Genomic DNA, 27,017 nt, shown 5'->3' with positions numbered 1-27,017 from the left:
CATTAGCTCCCACAGGCCTCATCATGAACTTATTGGAGTTGGTAAAACACTGGATTAACCCACTTTTTCTAGGGTTAATCTAGAAAAAGTGCAAGAACAATCAATAAAACCTAATAAAAATACATGTTCTAGATAGTGGTTTCAAGAATATTTGGGATTTTTCTACACCCACAGGAGCCCGATCAGCTTCCATTCAATAATTTTCCACAATAACTGATTCACATGCCAACAAGATGAGTCTTACACATAAAGAAAGGGATATACTTGTATTAAATTTGAACATGCAACATATCGTGTTAAGGAGGCAGTACCATGTGTACTACAGGCACATAGTGCCATTTTATAGAACAATCAAGTAACTATGTTAACTTCAATTGATATAAAATGCTGCAAATATCAATCATGACTTAAAAGAAATTGAATTCTGCAATTTAATGCCTTGAAACCAGACCTCTGCTTTTAAGAAGCTCTTGCTCTTTGCAACATTTCGCCTTCAGTACATCATCACAACCAGGCCCGGCGGCAAGGGCGAGCACTTGGGGAAATTGCCCGCCCACAGATTGTGCCCCTTTGGACTGGAAGCCGTTTGTTGTTTTTACCTTAAAGTGGCCAACTCTGTTATTCCTATACCGATTAGATACAATAAGGGTTTCCGCACTTGCCATATCTGTGTCCTCCGTCACATTTCTTTTTCAGCAGTTAAAACTGTTTAATCCTTGTTAACACGTCGTAACCTGTTTTTCCGAACCGCCTTTAAACATGAATGTTTGAAATTTTAACAACTCATTGTATAAAGGTGTTTAATTGTGGCAGAGTAAAAACTTCTTGTTTTCAGAAACCATTTCTTTTACCGTCATCCAGAGTGATATCCTGTAGGCCGATGGAGCGGAAGGTGGGCTCCCTCTCCTCCGGTTCTTCCTTAATATTCAGCCTCTCCCCTTCAGAGGGAAATGGCCCCTGAGGACTTAGTGGATGAACCAGTGGCCCCACAGCTGCAGGGGACATGCTGGTCATGACTGGACTCGCGGCCTGTGGAGACGGCTGTCCTGAATGCTGCTGTAGGGGCCCCAGAGGACTCCCAGCTGAGGTGGGGGAGGAGGAAGAGGGAGACTGATAGGGCAAAGGGTGGACTTGTGGAGAAGAAGGTCCAGAATGAGGAGAGGGGATCATCCGTTGTGGGGGGGCAGTGGACGGTGTAGGACAAGAAGCTGACCTTTGACTTACTGGGTGGTATCCAAGACCTCTCTGCAGCTGCGAGGAGTGCTGCCCACTTAGGGGGTGGCCTCCCTGAGAGGGAACCTGGCTAGGATTCGGAGAGCAGTGGAAGCTTCCGAGTGTGTGGAAGTGTGGGGATGAGGGGGACAGCATAGGTTGATGGTTCTGAGGGGATCCAACAATGGGATTGGTGGGTGAGGATGAAAGGGCAGACGGTGAGGAGCAACTGGATGAGTAAACTATTCCCAGGCCTATTGGGTGTGACGCCGCAGTGGGGCTCTGCTGAAAGGGCATCCTCTCGTAGCTCTGAGAAGGAAGGCTGGGCTGGCCGTTGAAGGACAGGTTGTGACTCGGACTGTGCTGCAAAGGCTGGTAGGTGGGCCGGGGAGGAGCGGGAGCAGAGCCCTGGTGGAACGTCATGTGGCAGTCTGCAGGGGGGTGGTGCAAACTGTGACCCTGGAGGTGAGGCAGGTGCTGGAAAGGCGGGGAGCTCAAGGAGGAACAGGGGCCAGGCAGAGGTAGCAGGCCAGGTCCGGAGCCCGTGGCCAGGCTGTGAAGAGAGCTGGACAGAAGGTTTTCCGATGGGTGGCCCTGATCAGGAGAAGGCAGCTGAGGGTGCACCAGACTGGGAGCATGTGCCAAGGGCATGGAAATGGGAGGAACAGCAGTGAGGTCCAGTTCGTCTCTGTGCTCCTGTTTCACCATCACTAAAAGGGAGGAGAGGAAAGAAAAAAAAAAAAGTTGCATTTATAGCACTCGTACCATACAGTGTCTTTTTATTGGACTGTATGCTTTCACTCTATCCATTCCTAGTTTATGTTTAAACAAAGGCAGTTTCTTCTAAACATGGGTGAGCTGGAGGACAATGTGAGAGACCGCGGTGTCAAAAAGAGCAGGATGCACAACTTCAAAGTGTACATGGCTGTGTGGAGTGTTCAAAGTAGTCTTCAATATCATTTCACAGTCTTGTGCACAATATTACAAATTTTTGGTCAGAGAATAAGAAAAACAAAAAAAACTGACCAAAAAATCTGAACATATACAGTAAATGTGCAATTTGTATAAAAACATGGAAAATGAATATTTATTATAGAATAACAAAACCAACAGAGCAGCAAACAAATATACAAATAAGTTATTTCTTAGAGGAACTGTCTGCATGTGCAAGACTTCAAGAGTATTACAGACACCCACAAGGGAAATACTTTCTATGTTGTAAGAAATAAATAAGGAAATATAATCTATGAATCTTTCAAGTTCTTTGATTTTAGTCAACATAAAAGGAATACTTTCATCCTCCACTGATTGTCTTACTCCAATTTTATTATAGAAAAGCTCTGCAGTAAAACCTAAAAAAAGGACCTCAATGCAGTGAGGAGAGTTTCTGAAATATGTGACAGCAAAATAGGTCTCATTCCAGATTAAAACAGCCTGTGAAAAAACAGACTGACATTTTCATTGTAAATGGGGCCATTCCTCTTTACTGTGACAGCTTAGAGCACTGCTATGCCAATCGGTAACCTATTTCCCAATCTGGTGCCTTGTGACCACAAGTTTTATTTTTATCCAGCTCTGAATCAGAAGAGAGCATATGTATTCAGTCTGGTTGCCATCATGTGAAATGTGTGGGATGAGGAACTGAATGCCCCCCACCCAAAATCACACTGAAACAAACAAATGAGTGCACTGACTATGCACTCCTCTCACCCTGATAGACCTTAGAAACCAAGAGAAACAAGAGGCGCAGTCAGGCTAAACACAATTTATTTAATCTGAAAACAGGGCTTGGGGATATTAGAATGGGAAAGAGTAATACTTTGAATTTAAGTATGGCTATTCATAGTTTAACTCAAAGCAACAATTGAAATCAAAAATAAACAGGTTTTTTGCAAAAATATAAAAACATTTTCTTAGTCAATTTTCTTAAAAAAAAAATAGATATTTGCGACAGGTTCTTGGTAGTGGAACCTATGATAAAACATGAAACGCCACTGATTGGCTGACTTTTTTTTTTTTTCTCTTTTTCTCCTGCCACAATAAAACAGGCCGTGTCCATGGTGACACCGGCGGTGTAAGCAACCCAGCTTGACTGACAGAGCAGCGTTAATCTACAATGTTCTGATTGGCTGCACTGATCTGTCAGCGGGGAAAACAGGAACTGCCTGTGACGAGTGGGCGTGCTTGCAAAAAGAAAGGCTGGGTGGGTGGATGGGCAAGGCCGCTTGTACACATACACAGAAACACACACACGCGATACACACACTGTTGCGGTAAAAGTCAGGGTTTGGATGTGTTGCACAAAATGCTCACATGTCAATATAATCCGCCAACAGTGTTTTCAGTTTGACTGGTTTTATCAGAAAAAAAACCAAAACAAAACAATAACAATATTAAAGAACAGAACGAACTCGTTTGACTTCAGTAAAATTATCAGTGATGCTCAATCACACATCAAAGTACCCAAAGCTGAGCCTACTTTGTAAAATGATCACAACAGACTTTCTGTGTGTAGTGGAGTTTTCCTGGATAACAAAAACAAAATGCAACGGTGCATGTTAAACAAAAGCAAGATGCCACTGTGAGCGTCAGAAAATAAACAGTTAGTAGGTGTTAAACTTATTGTTAGAGGAGGGTTCCCATCTAAACCACAACAATACAGGTGCCTCAATAAATTAGAAAATCATCAAAAAGAGAATTTAGTTAATTGAATTCAAAACATTGACATTACATAGATTCGCTACACGTGGAATGACATGACATGTTTATTAATATGATCTAAATCTACTTTTTTGAAACTTAGAATATGACTTCATAAAAAAAAGAAGAAAAAAGTATTTTTAAAACACAGAAATGATACAATGCCATATGGCACGCCCAATTATGGTGAAAACTACTGACTTGAGAGTTGTCCAACAGATGATCAAACACAAGTAGGGTTTAATTCACCGCAGCCGTCAACCGGGACGTTTTAGTGCAGTTCATGCTTCCCTCTGCTGACAATGTTTATGCCGATGTGGATTTCCTTAACCAGCAGAATTTGGAACATCCACTGGATAAAATACCAATATCTGGCTCGATGACCGTGGAGACTCTGGGCTTATTTGACCAGGAAACTCGCAGCACAATTGGGTTATTGTCAAGACTAACAAATGGCTCCCATTCTTGAACTCAGCCTTGCCACAAGCTGATCCCCTCTAAGCTCCACTACACTGATGCAGTAATTTATGCAAAAGGAACCCCCTCTATTTTGGCCCCCATATCTGCATTTTTTTTAACTCTTTCTTCTTGGTATTTTATTAATGAATCATCAACGTCTACAGAAATAGAAGCATAACATAAATCATTTTTGTGTGTATGATGATTAATAAAATTTTTTATTGAGTTATACTTTTATTTTAATTGGCGATACAAAGCAGAAAGGAGGCTCACAAACCCATGTGGAGAAGTGCACAACATGAAAACGATGTTATCGCTGCTCTGAGTCACGCATTTTGAAATTAACCTGGAAGTTTCTGTACAGCCGGATACAGAACGCGAACACCTACAAACAGCTTGCTCATCATTTTCATCTTTTGAGATTCTTCAGGAGTTTCAAATTTATTTCAATCATGCCTGCTTTCTCCAAACCAACCTGAAAGGTAGGTGAAGCGTTGTGATTGGCTCCTTTTCCGTTTTCCATTGCAGACATAAAACTGCACCTGTACAGCTGAACTCACAGTCTTACTGTGGTATGGAGGGATTTCCACGACAATGCATGACTAAAAGAGACACAAAAAACACAACATGTTGATGACTTACTTTTTTAGTCATGAAACACGCTATACATTTAAACATACATATACGGTACTGTGCTGTCCCACTAAAGTACTGACCCATACATTAAAATGCAGATTCTCAATTAAATTTTCTCTGGCACTTGCATGTAATACAAGTAATAAAAAAATCTGTACAGTAAAAATCCAAAAGCAAATCAGATCTACAAAGACATGTAGAAATTATGTTTGAATAAAAAGACAATTACTGTGTGTGTATATATATATGATCCTATTTCTTTACATTCTTTATTGAACAACTTATAATATTAACAGAAAATAAAAAAAAACATCAGATTGAAGAAACCCAATGTACATTAATAGACATAAAGAAAAAATACTTACACCTTGGGTTTTCTCACGAATTATTTTTGCTTCAACTTCCCATTGTGGTCGTCCATCTAAAATAAACAAAAAAAAAAACAGAAAAATTAAAAATCCTTCACCATACAGTCAAAATAAATTAAATCACAGTTTTATTAGGATTAACTTTAGACAGTTTCTTTGAAAAAAATATCCCGATTTGATTCCAGACATTGGAAGCAACTTCTATTTTTTTCTGTCTTTTACCATGTAAGTGAGAGAAATTTTAACCGCTACTTAATACGACTCAAATGTCAAAAAAAAAAATTCTACTGCTTGCTGTGGCTGTTTAACTTAATGTTAGTAAAAAAATATTTACAAAAAGTGCTTTAAAAATGCAAGGTTTCCTCTGAGGGACATTATTATTTGGAGAAACGTCTTAGAGGTGACTGAAGGAAGCAGCTGGCCTGAAAACACTAACAGGATTCCTGTGTGTTTGGAAGAAATCTGTCATTGCAGCCTTGAGAGGAATACAAAGTTTGACAGCTACAGGAGGGAGTGGCCTCCAAGCTGAAGTAAATAAACTTGCAGATGCCTCCCTTTTTTCATGGCGCTCACATGTTGCACCATATATATTCTGCACCTGCATGGCCTGTTCCACAAAACCAAAAGGATTCCCCCAAATACCACCATGAGGCATCTGCAACATTTCTGCAAACGCCTAGTTTAAATGTAGATAAAAAAACCCAACTGCAAGCCTGTTTTATTTAAGCCGTTTAGCTAGCTACAAGAACCACTAATTCATCAGAGCACATTTAAGCTGATGCTCTGATGTTACCTGAAAATTAAACCTGGATGTAGTAATCTCCTGTCACATTAGGTAGTACTAACCTCAAACACATCATCCCATTTGAGAATTTATATCTTAACTTGTTGATGACAGATTTTTTTTTTCTTCTTTCTGTGAGCAATGACCTTGACAGTTGACAGCAATGCATTATTACTGCACAGCTTGTTGACATTCAACAGGCAGCAGCAAGGGCCCCACATGTTCTGTCAGACAACAAGCACCAACAGGAACCTGATTCCACAGTAAAACAATGACCTGGATCATCACACCACCCTGTTCTTACGATTTCTCTGGGGAAAAGAATGTACTCCCCATTGTGCTAAAAGACCAAACAAATCTTAGAGAAAACATAGTTGTAAAATATATAATAGCAGAGGTTTTATAATGAGACAGCACCAGCACCCTTGCTGCATTAGTCACTCTTTAAGGTAGTCACCGTCAGCCTTTAAAGTCAGACTCTTTGTAAACAGCCATGCTTGTAAAAGTCAAAGACCTATACCAATTATGGACTTACTTCAATTTCAGAGTTTTACAAAGTCAAGTAACTCACATGGTAATCTTTTTCAAGACTAACATTTTAAGTAATGTACATCCACCCCAGAAAGAAGGATGACTGTTGGGGCAGTTTATATTTGGGCCCTCAAGCATTAAATCCTCATACTAATACCACATATCTTCCGTTCCCTTGTGACTTATTCACAAGGGAATAAATCTTGTGAATTTATTCAGATTTTAAAGTTCTGAACTTTAATATCAGACCTTTCAAAGTTCAGATTTTACAGAAAATCAGACTTTTAAAGAATTCTGATTACTTCTTTGAAAAACTTTAAAACCAAATCATCTTCTTTCTAACGCTCACCAAACAACAATATTGAAGTATGAATTACAGATAGAATAAAACTCAAGGGTTAAGATTGAAAACTAGTAAATGGTTAAAGCATATTTTACTTCAGATTCACTCAGCTATACAATAAAGATCTTTCACTATATGACCTTTAGACAACTGGTAGTGAATCTGCCTAGTAAATATAGCAATCAATACTTGTGCCATTGTCCTTGTCACCATTTGCCTCAGTCTTGACATTTATGTTAGCATCCATCATTGGTTAGCCAGAGTAACATTCTGGCTCAAAAATATGCCAATCGCTGAATAACTTGCAAACAAAACACTTTTTATTTTGTGATATTTGCTTTATTGCCCTCAATTTGCATTGTTCATCAGGAGAAAAAGCTAATCAGAGTAGATGAAACGGATTCAGAATAGTCAAAGTCTGCTAATCCAGAATAAGCATTCCTTTAAAAGCCAACAATTCACAAAAAGTCATTGATCCTTGTTGTCAACAATTATTTTTGCCATTTATTATGAGTTCTTATCACCTATTGTGGCCAGGATGGTCACTATGTTTTTGTTAATGTGGTTTCATTGCATTATAAAAGCTGGTAGACAAAAAAGTATGTCAGTCTTGTTTTCTTTTCTTCTCTTACCAAAGGTAATCAGTGTCTTTCTGCAGAGAAGATAATGAGCGCAACCATTTGCACAGTGCTAATCAGCATCACATTTCCATCCACTTTCACATTTTTCTGTCTCTTTCACAGTCCAATGAGTTCATGCAAAATGGGGCCCAAGTTACTGCCAAACCAAGAAGCGCCTCTCAGAGGTTTCCACTCACTACTCTAGCCTGCCATGCTTCACTTGCTCCTCCTGAAAAGGGCCTGAACACATTCCTCAGGGTAGATCTTTTAAGTACCTAGACGATTTTAAAGTACAGCACTCGCTCACAGAGGCAACACCACTCAACTTGTTGCCATGTGCAAACTTGAATCTGTTGCTCTATATCACAAAAGTACCTTGGGCAGGTAGGGACTGGTTGAACAAATGTCATCCATTTAAAATTTCCACCCAACTCTTCTACGTCCTTTTTTAAAGAAAAGAAAACATATTTAAATACCTAATCTTCAGCTTAGGGTATTTGTTAACAGATAAAAATCAGCTTTTAAGGATAACAAATGACTAAAGTATCCACACAGGTGCCACGTAAAAGTCACTAACATTTAAAATAGAGAGTTGATATACATTTATAAACATTTCTTTCAAAATGTCCTCTATAAACTATTTTTAGCACTTTTGGAATTAATGAACCCTCCTTTGTATTTTTGTTTTGGTAACCTAACAAACAACCAGATTTAAAAAAAAAAACCCACATCGATAGTCAATTAACTATAATAAAAGATGTGCACAGATCATTTCTGATCTGGTACATCTTGTTTTCTGTTTCCTCAAATCTCTTGACTGCTTAAGGAAACAGGAGCGTCTACAAAAAATCCCAGGCAGGCTCAGGGAAAGAACATGGAAACTCCACACGGAAGAGCCCCAGGCACACTGATTATTATAGACCACTGCACTATTTAAATTAAAATGTGACATCAAAGACGGAATTTTATTCATCTGTTAAGCAAGTCACAAACTGTCAGAGATGAAGAGCCAAAAACAAGTCAGAGGTAACGTTTCCATTAATACTTTTCAGTCTTAAAATACCAAACATGATCTAATGTACATTTTATTTAAGGCATTTAATGAAGGTCAGTACATAATAATATTTATAGTAATATAGTAATATTTCCTAACATAAAATTCAGCATGACCATCCATCTTGGAACTACATTGTATCCAAAGATATTGCACAGGCTCTTCTTACCAGGGCCTTTCTCCACGAAGATAACCTTGGACTCTGGGAAGAAGTTGGAACCAGTGATCACCATCTCCTCACCCCCACTGACCAGACAGCTGGTGAGGCTGGACTTCTCAACCTGCGGCAGCTCCTGAGCTGAACGCTGGGCTGGGAGAGATCCAGAAAGTTGAACAATAGCTGATGAAATTTCACATTCTAATTTCTGTGTCAGTGAAAACAGATGTTTACATACACTGTGTTCAAAATGACAACTTCTTTTTCACTGTCTGATATCAAATAAGACTCAATGTTTTCTGCTTTAGTCTAGGGCAGAAAGGACTACCACAGTTATTTCTATTTGCTAAATGCCAGATCAGTGAGAAATAGAATATTTTAGAGATTGCATACATTACCTAATTATTTAATAAAAAGTGCCTTTTAAAATGTATGACTCAGATCAAACATTGTTGTTTTAAGGCATAGTGTTCTGTATATTTCTGAATGTGAAGAAGGCAAAACAATGCTTTATTCTGGCATTTAGCAAATATTAATGGCTTAAGAAATCCTAGCTGACCTAAAACAAGAAACCTTTAGTCCGACAATCAGAGTGGGAAAAATAGATTTATTTTTATGGTGCCAGGAAATATCTGCTCTTAACTTTAGTATCTTAATTAAATATGGATTGAATGAACATGACATTTAAGTTTCCATTCGCTAAAATGTCTCATATTAGACATTCTAAATCAAGACAATTTCCAAATAAATATTGTGTTTGAATATTATAAAGTGGACACTCACAGCACTCCACAGGAATAGAGGCAGCTTGCAGGGACAACACCTTCCCGTTGGGTTGAGGGATGTGCACTCGGAAAACCACACGGACCCGTGTGTTCTTTCGTCCTATATCCGTCTCCCCCTTCCGCAGCTCGATGTCAGAGTTCCGCAGCTTCAGTATGCCAGCACAGTCAATACTGCAAGGAAAGGAGGGGGGGAAACAGTTGGCCCTGCACAGCACCATCAGGATGTTAAGCATCTCAGGCATATTTAGTTAGTACTTGTAAAAGCCTTTGGGTGATAAAATAGCCCGCAAACCCAGTAGGAGATTGGCAACTAAAACTGCCTGTGAGGGTAATTTATTACAGTTATAAATAAGAAATTCTATACCATGAAAAATACTATGAATCACGCTGTAAATGGAACCAGATCCCACAAAAAATATAATTAACAGGTCATAGTTATATAAATAAAAATTATTTCTATGCTCCACAGGAAATCCTGTAAATTTCCTTGTGTAACCAACCCTTACATAGTGTAAATTAAGAAAATCTATAAAAAATACTTTGGAAGACATTGCATACATTTACAACCAAAAAGGTGTTTATTTTTCCTTGGTTAGCCCTTTCTTCACGGGGGTAAGCCCATGTAGCCTTATAATGCAATTTTTACTTCTGACATGTACCTGGCTGACATGCTGTTTTCAGGAAGCAGAGGGATTTCAAGAACTTTGGTGCTGCAAAGCAAGATTTCTTGGCTGGCTGTTGCTACAGTTTTCCCGGTGATCCGATGCACCTGGTAAAAGGCGTGTGGCCTCAAGTAGCGGTCGTCTGCGGTTCCTATGAACATCTGCAGATTCACAGGCTTGTCATTGTAGCCAGTGAGCTAAACAACAACAGACAGAGGTAGAGAAAGAAAATACACAGATGTGAATCCTTGGGCTTGACGTTACGAAAGAATACACATATGTTGTATATATCTCTACGTTAGGACAGAAGTTCTCAAACCTTTTATAGAAAGAACCACCTTCCTAAGTAACATATTTCCAAGGTAACAACACATTGTCAAGGTGTTTTAAAATGGCAATAACATAGCTTCTAGAAATAAATATGTCATGATATTTATTTAAACTGCCAATTTGAAGTAAATTTTTTACATTCTAAACATAAAAAGAAAGAAACCCTGAAATTTGAATTCCACAAGGGAAGAAATGAGGTTAGTCAACAAACTCAAAATGCAATATGTCCGTTGTGTATTTAAAACATAGGAATAGTTGCCACAACAAACAATTTGAATGCATATCTGGTAGTAGGTATTTCATTGAAAATATTTTCACATACACAAATACTTATAGTCCATCTGTGCTAAATTAGTACAATTTAGAATGTTACATTGTGATCACTTTGTATTGCTAATAGTAAATAGTCTGGTCACTAAGTACAATAGAAAGCAAATCACACTGGTTTTCTGACTTGCACATAAAGTCGGAAAACCAGGATACTTTGAGAATGATGTTCCTATGTTGAATTCACAGCTAAACAAAAAGCAGCATGAGTCTGTATACTCGACTTCCCTTTCCTTTTGAGCATTGTGTTTGAGGTGTGGGTGGCAGTGGCTACAGTGGTAGAACAGGTTGGCTGAAGATCCAGTTTGCAATAAAAATAAATAAAAAGCAGCTGTTGATTGGAGGGAGGCCACTGTGCTGTGGCAATGCTATGGAAGGAGGACAACATTATGTGTTTGAAGCAAAGATTAATAGGCTTGACTTTCTGTTCTGTTTTATTAGCTCTACCATATAGCTAATCTGCTTCCATCAGTTATCAAAATCAATAATTCCTACTCGAGGTGGTCAAAGTAGTACTTGAGGTTCTCGTGTCGTATTTTGATACGACACAAAAAACATGGCTTTAGGGAATCAAAACACTTGATGTGATACTTTGCAATAATGGCATCATGACAGCATGATACTTTCGAGCTATAACATTTCTAAGGAATTTCTATTTCCACACAGAGAAGACCCTGGGAAAGGCACAAAACTCACTGGAGGGACTGTCCCATCTGACTAGGGAACACCTTGGGACGTCTGTTACCCTCACAACCCAGTCTCAGATGAACAGAAGACTCCTTAAAAATGAATGGATGTCTGAATCTTCTAATGAGAAAGGGAATCTCTATAACATAAGATAAGTTGTACTTCATCAAGCTGTCGAATACAAAAAAACACGGCCTTCCATTCATTCTGTGAGGTCTGACTTAATGATTTTTTTTATCTTTGTATGGTACCAAAGATGCCAGTGAAAATGTCATCAAGATTTTCCAATGGTTCACTTGAGCTAACATGGTTGGAAAATGAGCACCAAGCAGCAGTTTTCCTCTCTCAAGTTGTCCCCGAATGCTGCCACTTTAGCTGCTTTCCAGAGAAGAAAATCTTTTATGGAACAAAGTTGTTGCATGTTGGGTAAAAAAACTAAAGGTAAATGGAAAGAAGAACAGGACCTTTCTTCTACAGAAGGACAGAACAAACACGCAAGCCACACAATCCCACCACTGTTGTAATGTTGTACTTGGAAGACTCTGTGACGGCAGGATGGCATCCCCCCACATTCACGCTCACACCGGACTGCTCTGAAGTGACCACACCCTCAGTCAGATGCAGGGTAGCTTATAGACACTAACAGAGAAGAAGAAGGCCTTTCATTGCTATTTCACCACTTTTAACTGCCAAGCTTCAATCCCACCACAGCTGGCTGCTGGCGCTTTACCCTTGCCAGTTTGCGTCACACACCCTGGTGTCAGTGTTGGGTGGAAAATGATCGATGCATGAAAAGACAGAAAGGTGGTTAGCTAGAAATAAGTCGTTTGGCGTTCCAAACCACAAACATAATTTAACATTTAATAGCCCATGTTCCTTATTTGCTGCATTTTTCTGAACAGTTTTTAAAACGGTTTGACAAGCTAAAACAAAAAAGTTAAATGTTTAAGCATGAGGGTGCCTATGTCCTACCATAAAAAAAAAAAGCAATATTTTCAGAGCATACTTAAAAACAGATTAACCTACAAATCTTTTTATTAATGAGAAATATGTAAATAAACCGAGTGGAATAAATCATAGTAGAAGTGCTAAACTGCACAAATTATTACATGAAACATATAAACTATCGTTTTACAATGGAATCTTAACTAAACCTGTTGAAGCAAAACATTGACGCATTTAGGTATGTGCTGCTCCTTTATAATGTATTCTAAATGAGTTTTACAACAGCATAGTGTTCAATCGGCGTGAATGACTAAGCAGAGTAGCAGATCTCCTTAAATTTGGGTGTGCATCTATGTCAGACAAAGTAATAAATCCTAAGCTCAACATACCAACCTGACTTGAAACACACAGGTCATCAAAATGAAACATCTGGATTCAAAGGAATAACAAGTTGCAAGAATCAACAGCCCTTTGAGTTGTTGATTCCTGTTTTATAATCACATCTGCATATTGTTGGAGTGAGAACATGATGTCCTGACTCGTGTTTGAATGTATGCATGTCTGTACTACGTCTCGTGTGTTGGTGTGTATATGCATGGCTTTAAATGAAGACAAGTTTATTCACAATGCCATATCTGTTCCAAACAGGATTTTAAAAAAAGCTGGGATCTGTTGAAGAGGACAGACGGATGTAAAAACAAAACTGTTACAGGGTTATAAACAAGAGTTTATTGCATTGCATGTTCTGAAGTGCATTTTTATTTTGTATTGTTTGCTAGCTTAGTTTGATTCTACATTCCAACCATGTTTTATAGCAAATGCTTCAAAGCAGAATAGCTAGTATGTGGCATTACATAGAATCAATTGAGTTTTCAAAATTGAGTTTTTGATTGTATAGATCAGGGGTGGCCAACCGTAGTCCTCGAGAGCCGGTGTCCTGCAACTCTTAGATTTATCTCTACTTCCACACACCCGAGTCAAATAATGAGGTCATTAGAAGGACTCTGGAGAACCTGACTGCACTTGGGAGGTGATTCAGCTCTTGGATTCAGGTGTGTTGGATCAGGGAGACATCTAAGAGTGCAGGACACCGGCTCTCGAGGACCAGGGTTGGCCACCACTGGTATAGATCTTACATTAGGACAGCTTTACCCCTCCCCCACCTATTCCTGTGCACCCTTACTGGGAGGAAACCAAAAAAGAGGCAACCATCACTGCTTTTGGCTAATGTTGTAACACAGTCCAAGTAAATAACTTGACTAAGCAGCCATTTACCTGTCTGTGAAATGTAACAAATTAAATCTAATTGATATTACTATAACTCTTATAATCAAAGGTATAAACAAACTTCACAGGACATGTAAACAAGTATGTATTGAACTCCAGAATTATCAAGTTAATGAAAGCTTGTCTACATGAATGCACAAAATACATTCCTGAGTTATACCACATTCCTAAACCACACTTCCACCACATCCTAAACATAGGGATGAGTGTAAAACACTTCAGGAGGGTGGTTGCTGCACTTTTAAACTTCTTCCCTCCTCTCAATTTGAAAGCTCTGGGAGTAAATCAGGCCTGATAAAAAATCAGTTGTTATATTAAACCACAGTGACATTAATGGCAGTCACAAGACTCCCAGGCCCAAGTTCGCTGAGGCACGTAACTAACTTCTGACTTCCAGCATTTGATTGTGGAACGGGTTTAGGATAAACCCTTTCCCTTAAAATAAAACTGCAGGATACGGTTACAGACTCACCTTCTACTAAATAAAGACCCCACTTATTTTTGGCCTTCATCTGTTCCACTGATGGTAATAAAGAGAGCAAGCTGAGGTTGAAAAACATGTCCCAACATTGCATACATTCATACACAGAGTTAACAACATTTTGACTTTTGATTAAAAAGACAAAACATTAAAAATTAAAATGACTTCCAATTTCTCCAGGACTGTTTTGACTTACAACAGCATAGAGCCATTGGGTGAAGATTAACAGTAAAACACCACCTGTTCACTGAACAATTTTCAGATTAACAGCTATTTTGTCTATCATTATCTATGTTCATCTCCTTCACAGTTTCTCTTCACTGTATCATTCTCTCAGTCTGTTTTCGTTATTGGTACTCTTCCTTCTACTTTTCCTTGTGTCACTCTCTCCTCTCTGCCCCTGTCCTATCCTCTCACCTTCCTCAGCCTCAGCCCTCTGTCGTAACATGACACTTTCTCACAGCGACCGCCTGACTCTACTAAGTTGTTTCCCTGTGTTGCTCCGCTGTTGCCATGGCGAGACTCCCCGTCTGTATGCAGCGGTGTGTGCGTTTGTGTGAGCAGCTACATAGACCCATGCTGGTGTAAACTACAGTCCTGACGCTTGTTTAGGAAAGTGGATGAAAAAATTAAAAATGTGGATTTAAACACACAAACTGTATTTTATGGAAAGGTCTGCAATGTTTGGGAAACAGGGACAGAGTGTGTGTAACTGTCTGGTTAGTGTGTGTGCCACAGAAGTAAAAACAGGAGAAACAACGGTCAAGGTCACGCGAGGTCCCATTTTATCTGGCTGTGGTTTCCCTGGTGTGGCACTGAGGCACCATGGGATCTATTGGCACACACACGCCGACAGAAAGAGTCACACACCCCTGCTGTTTGCCCGGCACACCAGGGAGAGCCAGGGGCTGGTTGACTGTTTGTTTAAACAAGGTCAATACATGTGCACACTCATGCGCATGCACAAACCGACACACGCAGCAGACACGTTTACTGTATACAGCATGAGGCCTGTATATGGCCCTGTTCTACTTCCAGGCTCAATTCCTTTTATTCCCATTTTCTCCTCCCTCACTTTCACTCACTCTTAAGCACACTTCTCTTTCCTCTGCCCCCTGTCTCAGCAACTTTTTTTTGTGCTGTGTACTAAACCTGATTACAAAAACTAAGTAGCTAGCCTTTCATACGTTTACATCAAATACAACCCCAGGGCAAGGCAACAGTAGTCCCAGCCAGTCCATAAAGTGTAAACTGCATGGCTATGCGCTAGGCACAGGCGTGTGTGAAATGTTTATGCCTTGATGACCTTGTAAAAACAACACGATTTCACAAGATTACAGTATTTACCATAGAAGCTAAAACAAAGTGTAGAATGATTTAATTGAAGGGTGTTAAAGGTTTTGGCTAAGTCAGACAAAATAATCGAGCTGAATGTAGTCGTGGGCCCCAAAAATTATAAACTAACAATAAACAAAACACAATATATCTCTTGAGATTTGAAACATAAAAAGGGTTTCACAGTGGACATGATCAAAGGAAATGCATACAAATTCCTAAATGTTTTGAGTGAATTGTTTTCTCCAGTTGAAATAAATTAAGTGGTCCTGAAAAGTAGATATTTTGATAAAACTAACCCAATGGTGTAAAAGTCTTGCTCCCCCAAAAATAAGCAAATGACCAGATTATGTATCAAAATCACCATAATAAAAATATGTACTCAATAATATTATTATATCTGAAATGATAAATTTGTTATTTTTAGTAGAAAGGAGAAGAATGTTTCAAATAAAACCAGGGTTAGGGTAAAGAAAGTTGCATGTAAATACCAAAATACTATGAAATTGTGGTAATTAATCCAAGGTCATTTCATGATAATACCGCCAATATACGTTTTCTCTCTAATACCTTTCCATAATTCACAGCCTTCCATTACATTTGTGCAGTTTAGATTTGCTGCCATGCTGTGTGCTGTATGTGTGAGTGCAACAGCATATTCATTGTCTGTCAGCTTGTTCTGCCGCATCGGTCTGTCCCTATTTCTAGCCAAATTGGTAATACCAGAGGGGCTCCTTATATTTGTGTGGGTGCAGCAGCACACAAATAAGCTCTTTAAATATGCCCAAGGATACCTCAGCCTTCAGCCAGAGGCTTTGGACTTATATGTCTCCTAGCAACAGGTGTACCGATTAAGGTCTGCAGCTAGCCCCAGAGGAATGGCTAAAACAGCTATGCACACATGCAGCCAAATTTCAGTTTACAGTCATATTAAAAGATTTAGGATCAAATTAACAAGCAGTACAAGAGTATTTTTAGACTTGAAATTAATTGAGAAACACATAAGTACCATTTTCTTTCACACATATTATAATTTTCTTAATTTATCAAATGGCTATTTTTTTCTTATGGCAGCCAGAAGTTAAAATAAATTAAAAGTATATTTCAACAAATGTGTTTACCTTGTTGAGCTTTACCCCTTTGGAAGATGGCAAAAAATACAAATGGGAGGAAGAAAGACATCTTTATTCCTAGCCAGGTAAAAAGATCAATTATCAAACTTATTTATATAGTGTATGAATAGAATCCAGTATAATTCCCACCAGTGTAAATAACTGCTGTCAAAGTAGTTACAAATTTACTGTCATTAAGAAAAAAAATGATAGGAAATTCATGATCACTGTTTTAAAACTAACTACTCCAGACCACCTATGGGAAAACATACAATAAAAACATAATTATTAGAAATCACAAAAGAATACAGTTCTTATGTATAATTTCTGCTTATAGCAACTCCTAAGCATACTTTAATCTTTCATAATCTTATGTTGTCATATCAGCCACTCCTAACAGAATAATTATCTTAAGATTAGTAATCAAAAGTTGGTCAGAAATAAGGAGCTGTACTCACAAAAGGACACACTTGATATCAAGCTCCTGACTCACTGTAATGCCGTGTTTTGTTAACCAAATGAGAGCGCCAAATTTGTGTTTCATGTAGCTACAACACTAGGATTACAAACCTAATACCACCACTAAACATCATTTAGAAATAAACATTGTTGGATATTTATTGACCTTGACCAAAAACATATTTGTTAGCAACTAGATAATACAAATAAACACTTTTCCATTAAAAAAATATATATAAATAATCGAATGTATGGATGAGTGGGGCAAGAAAACTATTTTAACTGGCTACACAATTTATAATACTCTGCCTTCAGGGAGCAACTTATTAGTTTCCAGCAGTATGATATACTAAAACTTCATAAATGTTCCAGGTAGCTTGGCCCCTATCAAATGGTTTCAGCATAACTACCCACGAAAAGGCCTGTATATTTTCTTATTCATATTTTATTTGCTGCAATTCACCTTTGATCATTTTCCTTGCTTTTTCCACATTAAATAACAGTTTTAATTATTCTAAAATACCAGGTAATATTATTAATGGTGTGCCGAGTTACTACTAATTAACTAAATACAAAATCTGTTTTTCATTCTCAAATTAGAAGCTCTTTTAGACATCAATGCCTAAACAAGCAAGAACTACACAGAAATGTGCAGATATTTCTTATACATGAATAAAGAATTGAATAAATATTTAATATAAAGGTAAAAAAATATATATAAATCTCTAAACAGTTAAAAAATAAGTTTGTCAAACTTGGCGCTCAACCTACTTTGGTTCCTACATAATACCTCAGTCACCCACACATTTTCTTTGCGCAGAGTCGTGCAAACCGCTGCTGAAGAGAAGCAAATGCTATCTCTGCCCTTCTCTCAACCACTTTTCTAACTCTGTATGTGACAACACACACCAGTTTATGAATTTGATTACGAGAGCATTCAGTCAAAACTTTAAATTTTTCTTTCATCCTTGGTAGTTCTTGCAGACCGATATATTGGAGTGGTAACTCAGAAAGAGCAACACCTCCCAGTTTAGATACATATGATGAAATAAACTGTTAACCCAGCTAATCTAAATAAGAAATACATATGTTATCCTCTTTCATGTTTGCTCATCACAACAGCGCTATTGTGGACTTTTTACAACCTCTTGCTAAAATAGGGAACACTAGGTATTATTAATAACCTAACAAACTGTGTCTATATATGTCAAATTAAATGTATTCAACTAAATGAATTGTAGGCCAAAAAAAATCTAAAGGTATTACTGACCATGTTTTGCTGTTTAAAATCAACTTCTAAATACCTTTGTGATCCAAGAAAATTGTCTTCAATTACTAGCTACATCAAATAAAGCAACAATACCAAACATTTTCTCCTCAGGATGAGAAAAGAGGGCAACAGTGACAAATGCTTGGTTAAAAAAAAAAAAAATCTAAAAGTTAAATTATGCATTGTCACATATGGCAGGATTGAATCTTGTTCTAACTGAGGTGGAAATGGTTAATGATTTGCCTGAAGGAGACTGCATGACTGAATGTATGAGGATATAGGCTGTTTCTAAAGCAACAAATGGCAGAAGTCTGGATGTCTTTGTTGTTTTAGGAAATTTTGTGTCCACAGCTGTTCAAGTGTTGTATTTTATCTTACTTGTTAAATCTTGCATAATGTGCATAATCACTAGTGGTGAACTGAGTTCACCCGATGGTTTATTTACTCCCAATCTGGAGACACCAAGAGCTAAAACATCTCACCACCACCCAATGAAAAAATATTTTTACATAGAAAATTACAAGTAAGCAAGTGTAAAAAATATCAAAAAACATACATTTAAACATTAGTGCAAAGCATTCCCATTGAAAAATAAGGAATAAAGCAAGTCCTGTAGTTCAAGATGTGAAAAAGAAAGTACTGGGGCATTTTACACTGCAGTGTTAGCAAGCAAGTGTCACAAATATACAAAGCATTGTTGGAGGGCCATGTACACAAAAACAGAGATAGTCATGTATTCAATAGAGATTTCTGGGGCAGATGGAAGAAAAAAAATTGGACAGAGGTCCTGATCATTATGATAGTATGCACAATTGTTCACCGTTTCCAAAAATCTTTATGATACACATTTCAAAGTTGAGCTCAACTCCATAATATTCAATGGGTGATTTTCTTTTAAAATGTGACAAAAAATTTGATTCCTTGATTTGCACATAATGTTTTAGTTCTTTAAACAATGACATGAAAATACTTAAACATTTTTTTTTAAACCACATCACTGTAATATTTATGAACCTTTAAATGTGGACATTTGACTATTGATTTGCTAAATTAATGTACTCCACTTTTGTAAACATTTGGGGATTTAGTAAATGTGGTTATAATGTAAAACGGGAAATTCAGAATAAAATGCTAAAAATAAAATTTGGGAAAAAATACAGAGTATGAAAAATATGGAAAAGCTGATTTTAAAGGGAACTATTTTGCAACCATTGTAAAGTTCTGCAACAATGGTGAACAAAGACCTTTCCTAAATTGCACGTGAAAAGAAAAGCTTGGCACTAAGCTCTTAAAATATTAATTAGACTGAAAACTTCTTCTGTTACTTGGTCTTTTTCTCTCTCTTTATCTCATCTATGCTGTTACACATCCTATCAAATGACAGACTAGCTGACTGGCGTATTGTCACACCCTTCACGCCATCGTGCCTGTCTGTCTTACTTCTCGTATCAGTTCTCGTACTGCGAGTTTTACAGTAGAACGGGATGCGAGTGATAGTTTGAACTAACAGGTTGCACACTGACCTATTTTCAGTCAGATAATGATCCCTGAAAGGTGCCCAAAATTAGATCAAATATACTCAAAAGGTTAATTTATCTCAGTAATTCAGTACAAAAGACCAACTTGTATATCATGTAGTTACAGCGTAATGTTATGCAAAACATTTATTTCAATGGATTTTTTTTCCTTTTGAAAACCAAAAAATTCAGTTTCCAAGAATATATCCCCAATACAAAAAAGATTTTTAGTACAGAAGCATTACTCTACGCCATAAATAATTGTCTAGAAGACAGCAGATGTGACACTTGTACAGTTACCTTCCAAACTGAACTGCTGTTCATTGGCTTAAAATCCTTGGTAACACTTTATTTGACGGGTTGTGAATAAGACTGTCATGACACCGTCATACACATGACATAACACCTGTCATGGACATAAGTAAGTCTTCATGAATATTTATGACTGTTGTCATAAAGTATTATTCGGTAAATCATGACACTTTTAACAAAGTTGACATTATTCAAAATGTCTTAAGGTTAATGTCAAGTTGTCATAACGAAGACATTTTTGTCGGTTATGACAACTTGACATTAATCAAGAAATCATGATCAGACATAAATTTGTTAGAAAAGTATTACTGATTAAACTTTAAAAATTATGTAGCTTTGTTACTGAAACTAAAGTTTAATCAGTAATACTTTTCTAACAAATTTATGTCAGATCATGATTTCTTGGTTAATGTCAAGTTGTCAAAGATATTTTGATTAATGTCAACTTTGTATTAAAAGTGTCATGATTTACCGAATGACACTTTATAGCAGTCATAAATATTCATGAAGACTTAATCATGTTCGTGACAGGTGTTATGTCATGTTTATGACGGTGTCATGACAGTCTTGTTCACAATCCGTCAAATAAAGTGTTACCAAATCCTCAGGTGAAAGCAACATTTGCATTTTATTTGGAAATTAAGATCCAAGAAACTGGGGGAAATAATCATCGCTTCAGGTTCAGAATCTACATTTTTTCAAGCTAGAGTAATGTTTCCTAATGAGTCTAAGATGATTTGGGGAGCCATGTCAACAGAAAGTATTGGTCCACTGTGTCCCAAAGTCAAAGCAGTTATCTTAGCTTTACAGTCAGAGCACTTCATCCTTCTCTACTGACAATCTTCTCATTCAGACTCTTCTGATTCTTTCCACGACACAATCTTTATGGAGAAGTTAATTTATTTTCCAGCAGGACTTGGAACCTACCCACGATGCCAATGCACCAATAATTACTTTACTGACAATGATGTCACTGTGCTTGTTTGGCCATAAAACACCATAGGGATTCTATTGGTTGGAAATGAGGTGTCTCTCATGAGAAAAATAAGACACCAAATCCAGCAATGCAGATGAACAAAAGATCATTAAAGCAATATTGCCTTGTTAACACCTCAGCAGTGCCACTAGCTGATCACCACCTTACCACATTGCACTGATGCAACAATTTGTGCAAAAAGATGAGTCCATACACTATTGAATGCAGGGATATACTTATCACAGGATTGAAATTTCTTTATTTTTTCATTTTGTATAACATAAAAATTTTCTGAGAAACTGATTTTTTTGGTTTTCATTAACTATAAGAAAAATTACCAAAATTTAACAAGATTTAACATTTAAAAAGTATCTCTCTGGATAATTAATCAATACATAAGTTTAACATTCAGAATTGAATTATTGAAATAAACTAGTAATTTTATTTATTTTTAATTCATTACTTCCACCTCTAATTGGAACATATGACAACCACTACTGTAGGCCACAATAGCAACTTCAGTCCTAAACACTAAACATGATTTTGTTCTACTGAAATAATTAGACACCTTAGAGAATTTTTTTTCCCTAAAAACCACAAAGAAGAAATGAAGTTTGAATAATATGAGGCTCAGAACTGAGGAGGGGAAAATGTTACCTTGACAATTGGATGTCCACCCGAAGCTGCTTTGACAGCTCCTCGGCTGCCTTCAGTCTCATAGTGTGCACGGTGGTGGGCTTTGGGTTGCACCTCTATCTTCAGCTCATACTGGCCAAATTGGCTGGGTAACGGCCAGTCTAAAGGAGGGAGCGAGGTTGTCCTAAAACACAAACGCAGGTATACAGATTAACACCCACACAGAGAGGTAGGGGAAATTAGACCTCTTGCAACAAACTCGACAAATGCAACAGTTGTGTCTAAGATGTGGTCAAAAGCATCTAAGGCAACTCTAGCAAAAATGTCAGGAGTGTCATGAGATAATACGAAAACTAAGAGTGAATGGAACCTGTAGTATTTATTATAACCTTTATCAATGCTGGAAGAACTCATAAAAAATGTTACCAAATTTGAAATGTATGCATAAAAGCCATTGCCTGACTAGTGGCTGGCTATCTGAAAAAAAATAAAATGTCTAAACGTGGGTATTCCCCTCTCAAGGACTGACAGGGTGCAATCGATGACAAATGTAATATATAATGCATTGTTCTTTCTCCCATCAGACGGTGAATCACTGGAATGCCCACATCTGCTCACTTAGTTCTTAAGCATAAACTTTGTAATAGGTCATGTTAAGACTCAAAGTGCGAATCATTTTCTAAGCGGGACTTTTTTTATCTGAGTCTTTAACATTTTAACGTGTGGGTCAGACTGGGTGGAAGGACAAGGGTGTGAGTTAGACAGTACATAAATGACTAAGTCTGTGTGCATACTGTACCACAGCATGCTTTATGTCCAGGACACCAGAGGGGGTGGCATTGTGTGTTTTTCCTCAGTGCCTCTTTTTTGTTATCCGAGTAGGCTACAATCATATTTGAACAGCTGTACATATAAAACACTGAATAGAGATCTCCACACAGAAACTGGGTCCATCCACCTGAGTGACAGATTAATTTATCAGCAAACCATGAACACATCCTTAACTTTTTCATTTTGGTTTCATGGCTTACCTCCTGGATTACCTTTATTTATGTGTGGCATTACTTAAAGTGTGGCACTACTTTTCAGGAAAAGATTTTTTCTTTCATTTCTCTGAACCCAGATGTAAGACTTGATAAGAAATTATTAAAAATGATTGAGAAAACTACAAAGGAATTAAATGGGATATAACATATAGTAGAAGCTTTAACCGTAACGGATATACATGGTCAAATTATAGAGCAATAAAACATTAGAAAATCTTGAAAGACAAATAATTCTTATTACACCTATACATTGATATTCAAAGTCCATAAGTAATCCTAAAATGCACTTCTCAGCTACAAAAAGAAGCTTTGAATTACTTCTGCTACAACAGGTAGCCATTACCACATCTGGATGACAAAGCAGTCATGTCCAATGTTATCATTTCAAGGCATTTGTTGGGACTCTCAGTTGCCATATACAATCTTAATTTTATTAACTTTTATTTGAGATCAATATGCTATGACTACTTTATTTCTTCTACAGTTATTGTGCTATACATTGATGGCTGAGTTTGGCACTTAAAATGTAATGCCATCCCTCTTTTACAATTTTGGCTTTGTGCTCACTTTTTTTGCAATTTTACACATTTCTTGATTTTAGACATGGAAATATCCCAATCTGCAAGTCTGAAAACAACTTAAAAGAAAAAGGTTTAAAATTATGATACATGCCCTTCCATATCAAAAGAACATCCAACTTATTTAAAATAGTACTTACAAATACATATATGTTGACCTTTGTCTTTCTTATTGCAGCCCCAAAGTTCTTGTAAATGTCAAATTTGGAGTTTCAATCATCAATTAAAATTTTCTCTAACAGCAGGTAACAATTAGGATCTACCACTCAAGCAAGGTATTCAAGTCATCACATAACCACCAATGAAGCATGTGGTTACATGGACTCCATAGCAACAAAAACAGAGAACAAAGGAAATATGATCTTGTGATGGAGGGAAGAAGGGATAGACCATGTCCTCACAAAGCATAACCTTTCTCAAATGTCTCCATTACATGCATGATGCACCCGTCCAACTGCATTCACAGATCCTTTATTTCCTACATACTGAGTTGCAATTAAATTTCTACATCTTGCCCCTAGCTCAATTAATGTTCTGACACAAAACAAGGTAAAACTGTTATTGCTGTTTTTGTAAAACAAGCTCATGAATTAATAAACGAGGTTGAGGTTACTGCAGCTTTTTTCTGTTGTGTTATAATCGTATTTTAACTGGATCATAAAAATTCATTCATAATTTTTACGTGACTCACTCGGTACAATTAAGTTTTAAAAACACAAACATGAACCATAACAATAAGGCCAACTCCAGAGGTCATAAAATGACGATACATTTTCATTTATTTATGTTTTGCATTTCCCTTTTGTCATTTCCACTAAATGTCAAAATGTGGCACAAAATCTATCGACAGTCCTGAAGTATAGACATCTGACATTTCCTAAGTGAAATTTACCTTTGCTTCAATGCAGTTTTTGATGCACAACTAATAACAGCAGTCCATCATTTTTAAAAGCTAAAAAAGATAATACAGCACCGTTTTAAAGCTTTTTATCTTTACTGATTCTGTTTTCTGATTTTTCTTTTTTGTCACTCATGTTTTACTTACCAAGCAAACCTAAAAATCAGAAAAATATCCATCCAACTATTATTTACACCTGCTTTCTTTGGGGGACTGGTCCCTATCCAGAGGTCGGTCAGTGGACAAGAGACAGCTGGATACATGACTGAACAAGTCCTCTATCCATCACAGTCAAACAATAATATATGTAAAATATGATGGTTTCATTTCAGGGATAAAAAAAACTTTCTAAATCAATGTAGTCCTGTGAGAAAAAGTAATTGCCCCATTACCTACAACCTGGATGGTCCACCACAAAGTGCTTACAATAGTGGCTGTGAGCCTTTTATGATGTCTGTTACCACAGCATCACCACTGACGTAAGTCTAAACTTAACCCAGATCAAAAACTCTTAATTTTGTTGTAATGAGCCATTCAGAGGTGGCCTTGCTAGTGCGTTTTGGATCCTTGTCTCGCATTATAAACCAAGTTATAAGTTTAAATTTAAGAAATGGTGGCTGGACAATCTTCACATAATATTTAACTCAAAGGTTTTGAGGATTACTAAGAGGTGCTTTAGCAAATATTTCAACAGTGCAAGGTTTTGCGTTAGGGTTCTCCCATGGATTCTTTTTTCTCAGTTCTCTTTCTTATCTTTCAATTATAAACACTGTTCTTTAGCTTTAGTCTTGGTTCTTTCGTCACCTCCTGAATGATTTGTCGATATGCTTTTGGGGTAAATTTGATAGCCACACCTGGAAAGATTCACCACTCTTCCATCGTTTGTGGATAATGGCTTGCGCTGATTTGCTGGGTTCTCAAAGCCTTAGAAATGTGTTTCTAATCCTGTTCAGACTGACAAATGTCAATGACCTTCTTTTTCTTCTTGGCTTGAATTTCTTTAGATCAGGGAACAAGATATTTTAGCCCATTTCAAGTTTTCTGACTAGTTCAATTCAAGTGATTTCTTAATTCTAAACATCAGGGATTAATCCCTCCTGATTGTAGTGAGAGTAACTAACCCAATAAAAAAAGGTCAATCAGTCAATTCATGATTAAATATTACCGTATATTTTAATACAGGGGGAGGTTTGCTGTAAGTAGTTTAATCCCTTGATAATTTAAATCTACTTTATAAAGAGGGAAAGACTTTTTACTGCCCTAGAGGACATTTTGTGTCATAGTAAGAAGCTGGCAATCCCAGCCATTTCTTTCCTCAGTTCCCTCTCACCCAACCCCAACCATTCCACCTGAGCCATCTGTTCAAAACATGACTGACACACATGCAAGCATCGACAACTCAACATCCTATTTCATGGCTTCTTGAAAACCCCTCGACTTTCCTCTGTATAAGCAACATCTGCTGTGGGAACATACACCTACCAACAAAGGTACAATTGAGTTTAAATTGTGACTCATCATAGATGTGACCCCGTTTTTGTCTGGACGGTGATAGGTCTATGTGAATAAGTGTTTGTGTTATGTCTGCAGACGTGTCTGTCTGTGTGTGCGGCTGCCCCTTTGCCATATGTGCCCTGTGCTGATTTACAGCGCTAGGGGCCAGTGCACACAAACAAGGCCTCATCTTCATCTGCCACACACATTGGAGAACAGACAGCCAACTCTTCCTCCTCTCTTGTTGGTGTGTGTGTGTAAATTTTCTTGTGCATTCTTCTTCACACATGAATAACCCTGAGTTTTAACACACAGCTCAAAGTTCCCTCATAACTGAACGATAAAGACAAAGAACAGACATGTTACCCAACAATGTAACTGATGTACATTAACTAGAATAAAATATCCACTCTTCAAAAAGAGATGTTTATCTTTATGGCGAGTCACAGTACTCATTAACAAATTCAACAATTAATATCTTAGCCTTTGACCCAGACTGTCTGTCTACTAAGTAATAATCACCAGGTCTCCAGGTTAGTTCCAAACTGCTGCAGTCTCAAAAGTCAAATTTTTATGTATTTTTGGGGATTTTGTGTGATAAGTGAACACAAAGTAGTACATTTTTTTGCATATTTATAGATTGAAAGTTGTTGCTCATTCTTCTTTCCAAAATAGATTAGGCTCAGTCAGATTGGACCCCAGATTCTCAATTAAATTCAGGGCTGGACTATAACTGGGCCATTCTAACACATGGACAGTTTTTATTTAAACCAGTCCATGGTAGCTTATAGTTGTATATTTCAGGTCGTTTTGTTGATAGATGAACTCTAACCAGCTTCCCTATCCCTGAAAGCAACACCACACAGCATGATTCTTCCTCTATCATGCATCACCTCTGGGAGGGTGTTGTCATTAGGATCTGCAGTGTTAGTTTTTTACTATACTCAGCATTTTGAATCTGTGCCAAAGAGTTTCATTTTGGCTTAATCTGAACAAGACCTTATTCTACCTGCATG

At 37.4% G+C, this 27,017-nt stretch overlaps 1 protein-coding gene across 2 annotated transcripts in view; it reads right to left on the bottom strand.

Annotated features, from left to right (window-relative positions):
* The window catches only part of nfatc3a (nuclear factor of activated T cells 3a), a 63,922-nt gene that overhangs the window by 14,079 nt on the left and 22,826 nt on the right, over window positions 1-27,017 (bottom strand). For both annotated transcript variants that reach the window (XM_044106165.1, XM_044106156.1), the window contains exons 3-9: window positions 22,007-22,169; window positions 10,309-10,508; window positions 9,648-9,820; window positions 8,877-9,017; window positions 5,373-5,428; window positions 4,847-4,973; window positions 852-1,922 (exon numbers count right to left, since the gene is read on the bottom strand). In XM_044106165.1, the coding sequence (XP_043962100.1) occupies window positions 852-1,922; window positions 4,847-4,973; window positions 5,373-5,428; window positions 8,877-9,017; window positions 9,648-9,820; window positions 10,309-10,508; window positions 22,007-22,169 (1,931 nt within the window). The remainder of the gene's footprint in view (window positions 1-851; window positions 1,923-4,846; window positions 4,974-5,372; window positions 5,429-8,876; window positions 9,018-9,647; window positions 9,821-10,308; window positions 10,509-22,006; window positions 22,170-27,017) is intronic.

Source organism: Gambusia affinis, linkage group LG02 (assembly GCF_019740435.1).
Source record: "Gambusia affinis linkage group LG02, SWU_Gaff_1.0, whole genome shotgun sequence".
Lineage (NCBI taxonomy): Eukaryota > Metazoa > Chordata > Actinopteri > Cyprinodontiformes > Poeciliidae > Gambusia > Gambusia affinis.
This window is presented reverse-complemented; position numbering and strand designations above follow the sequence as displayed.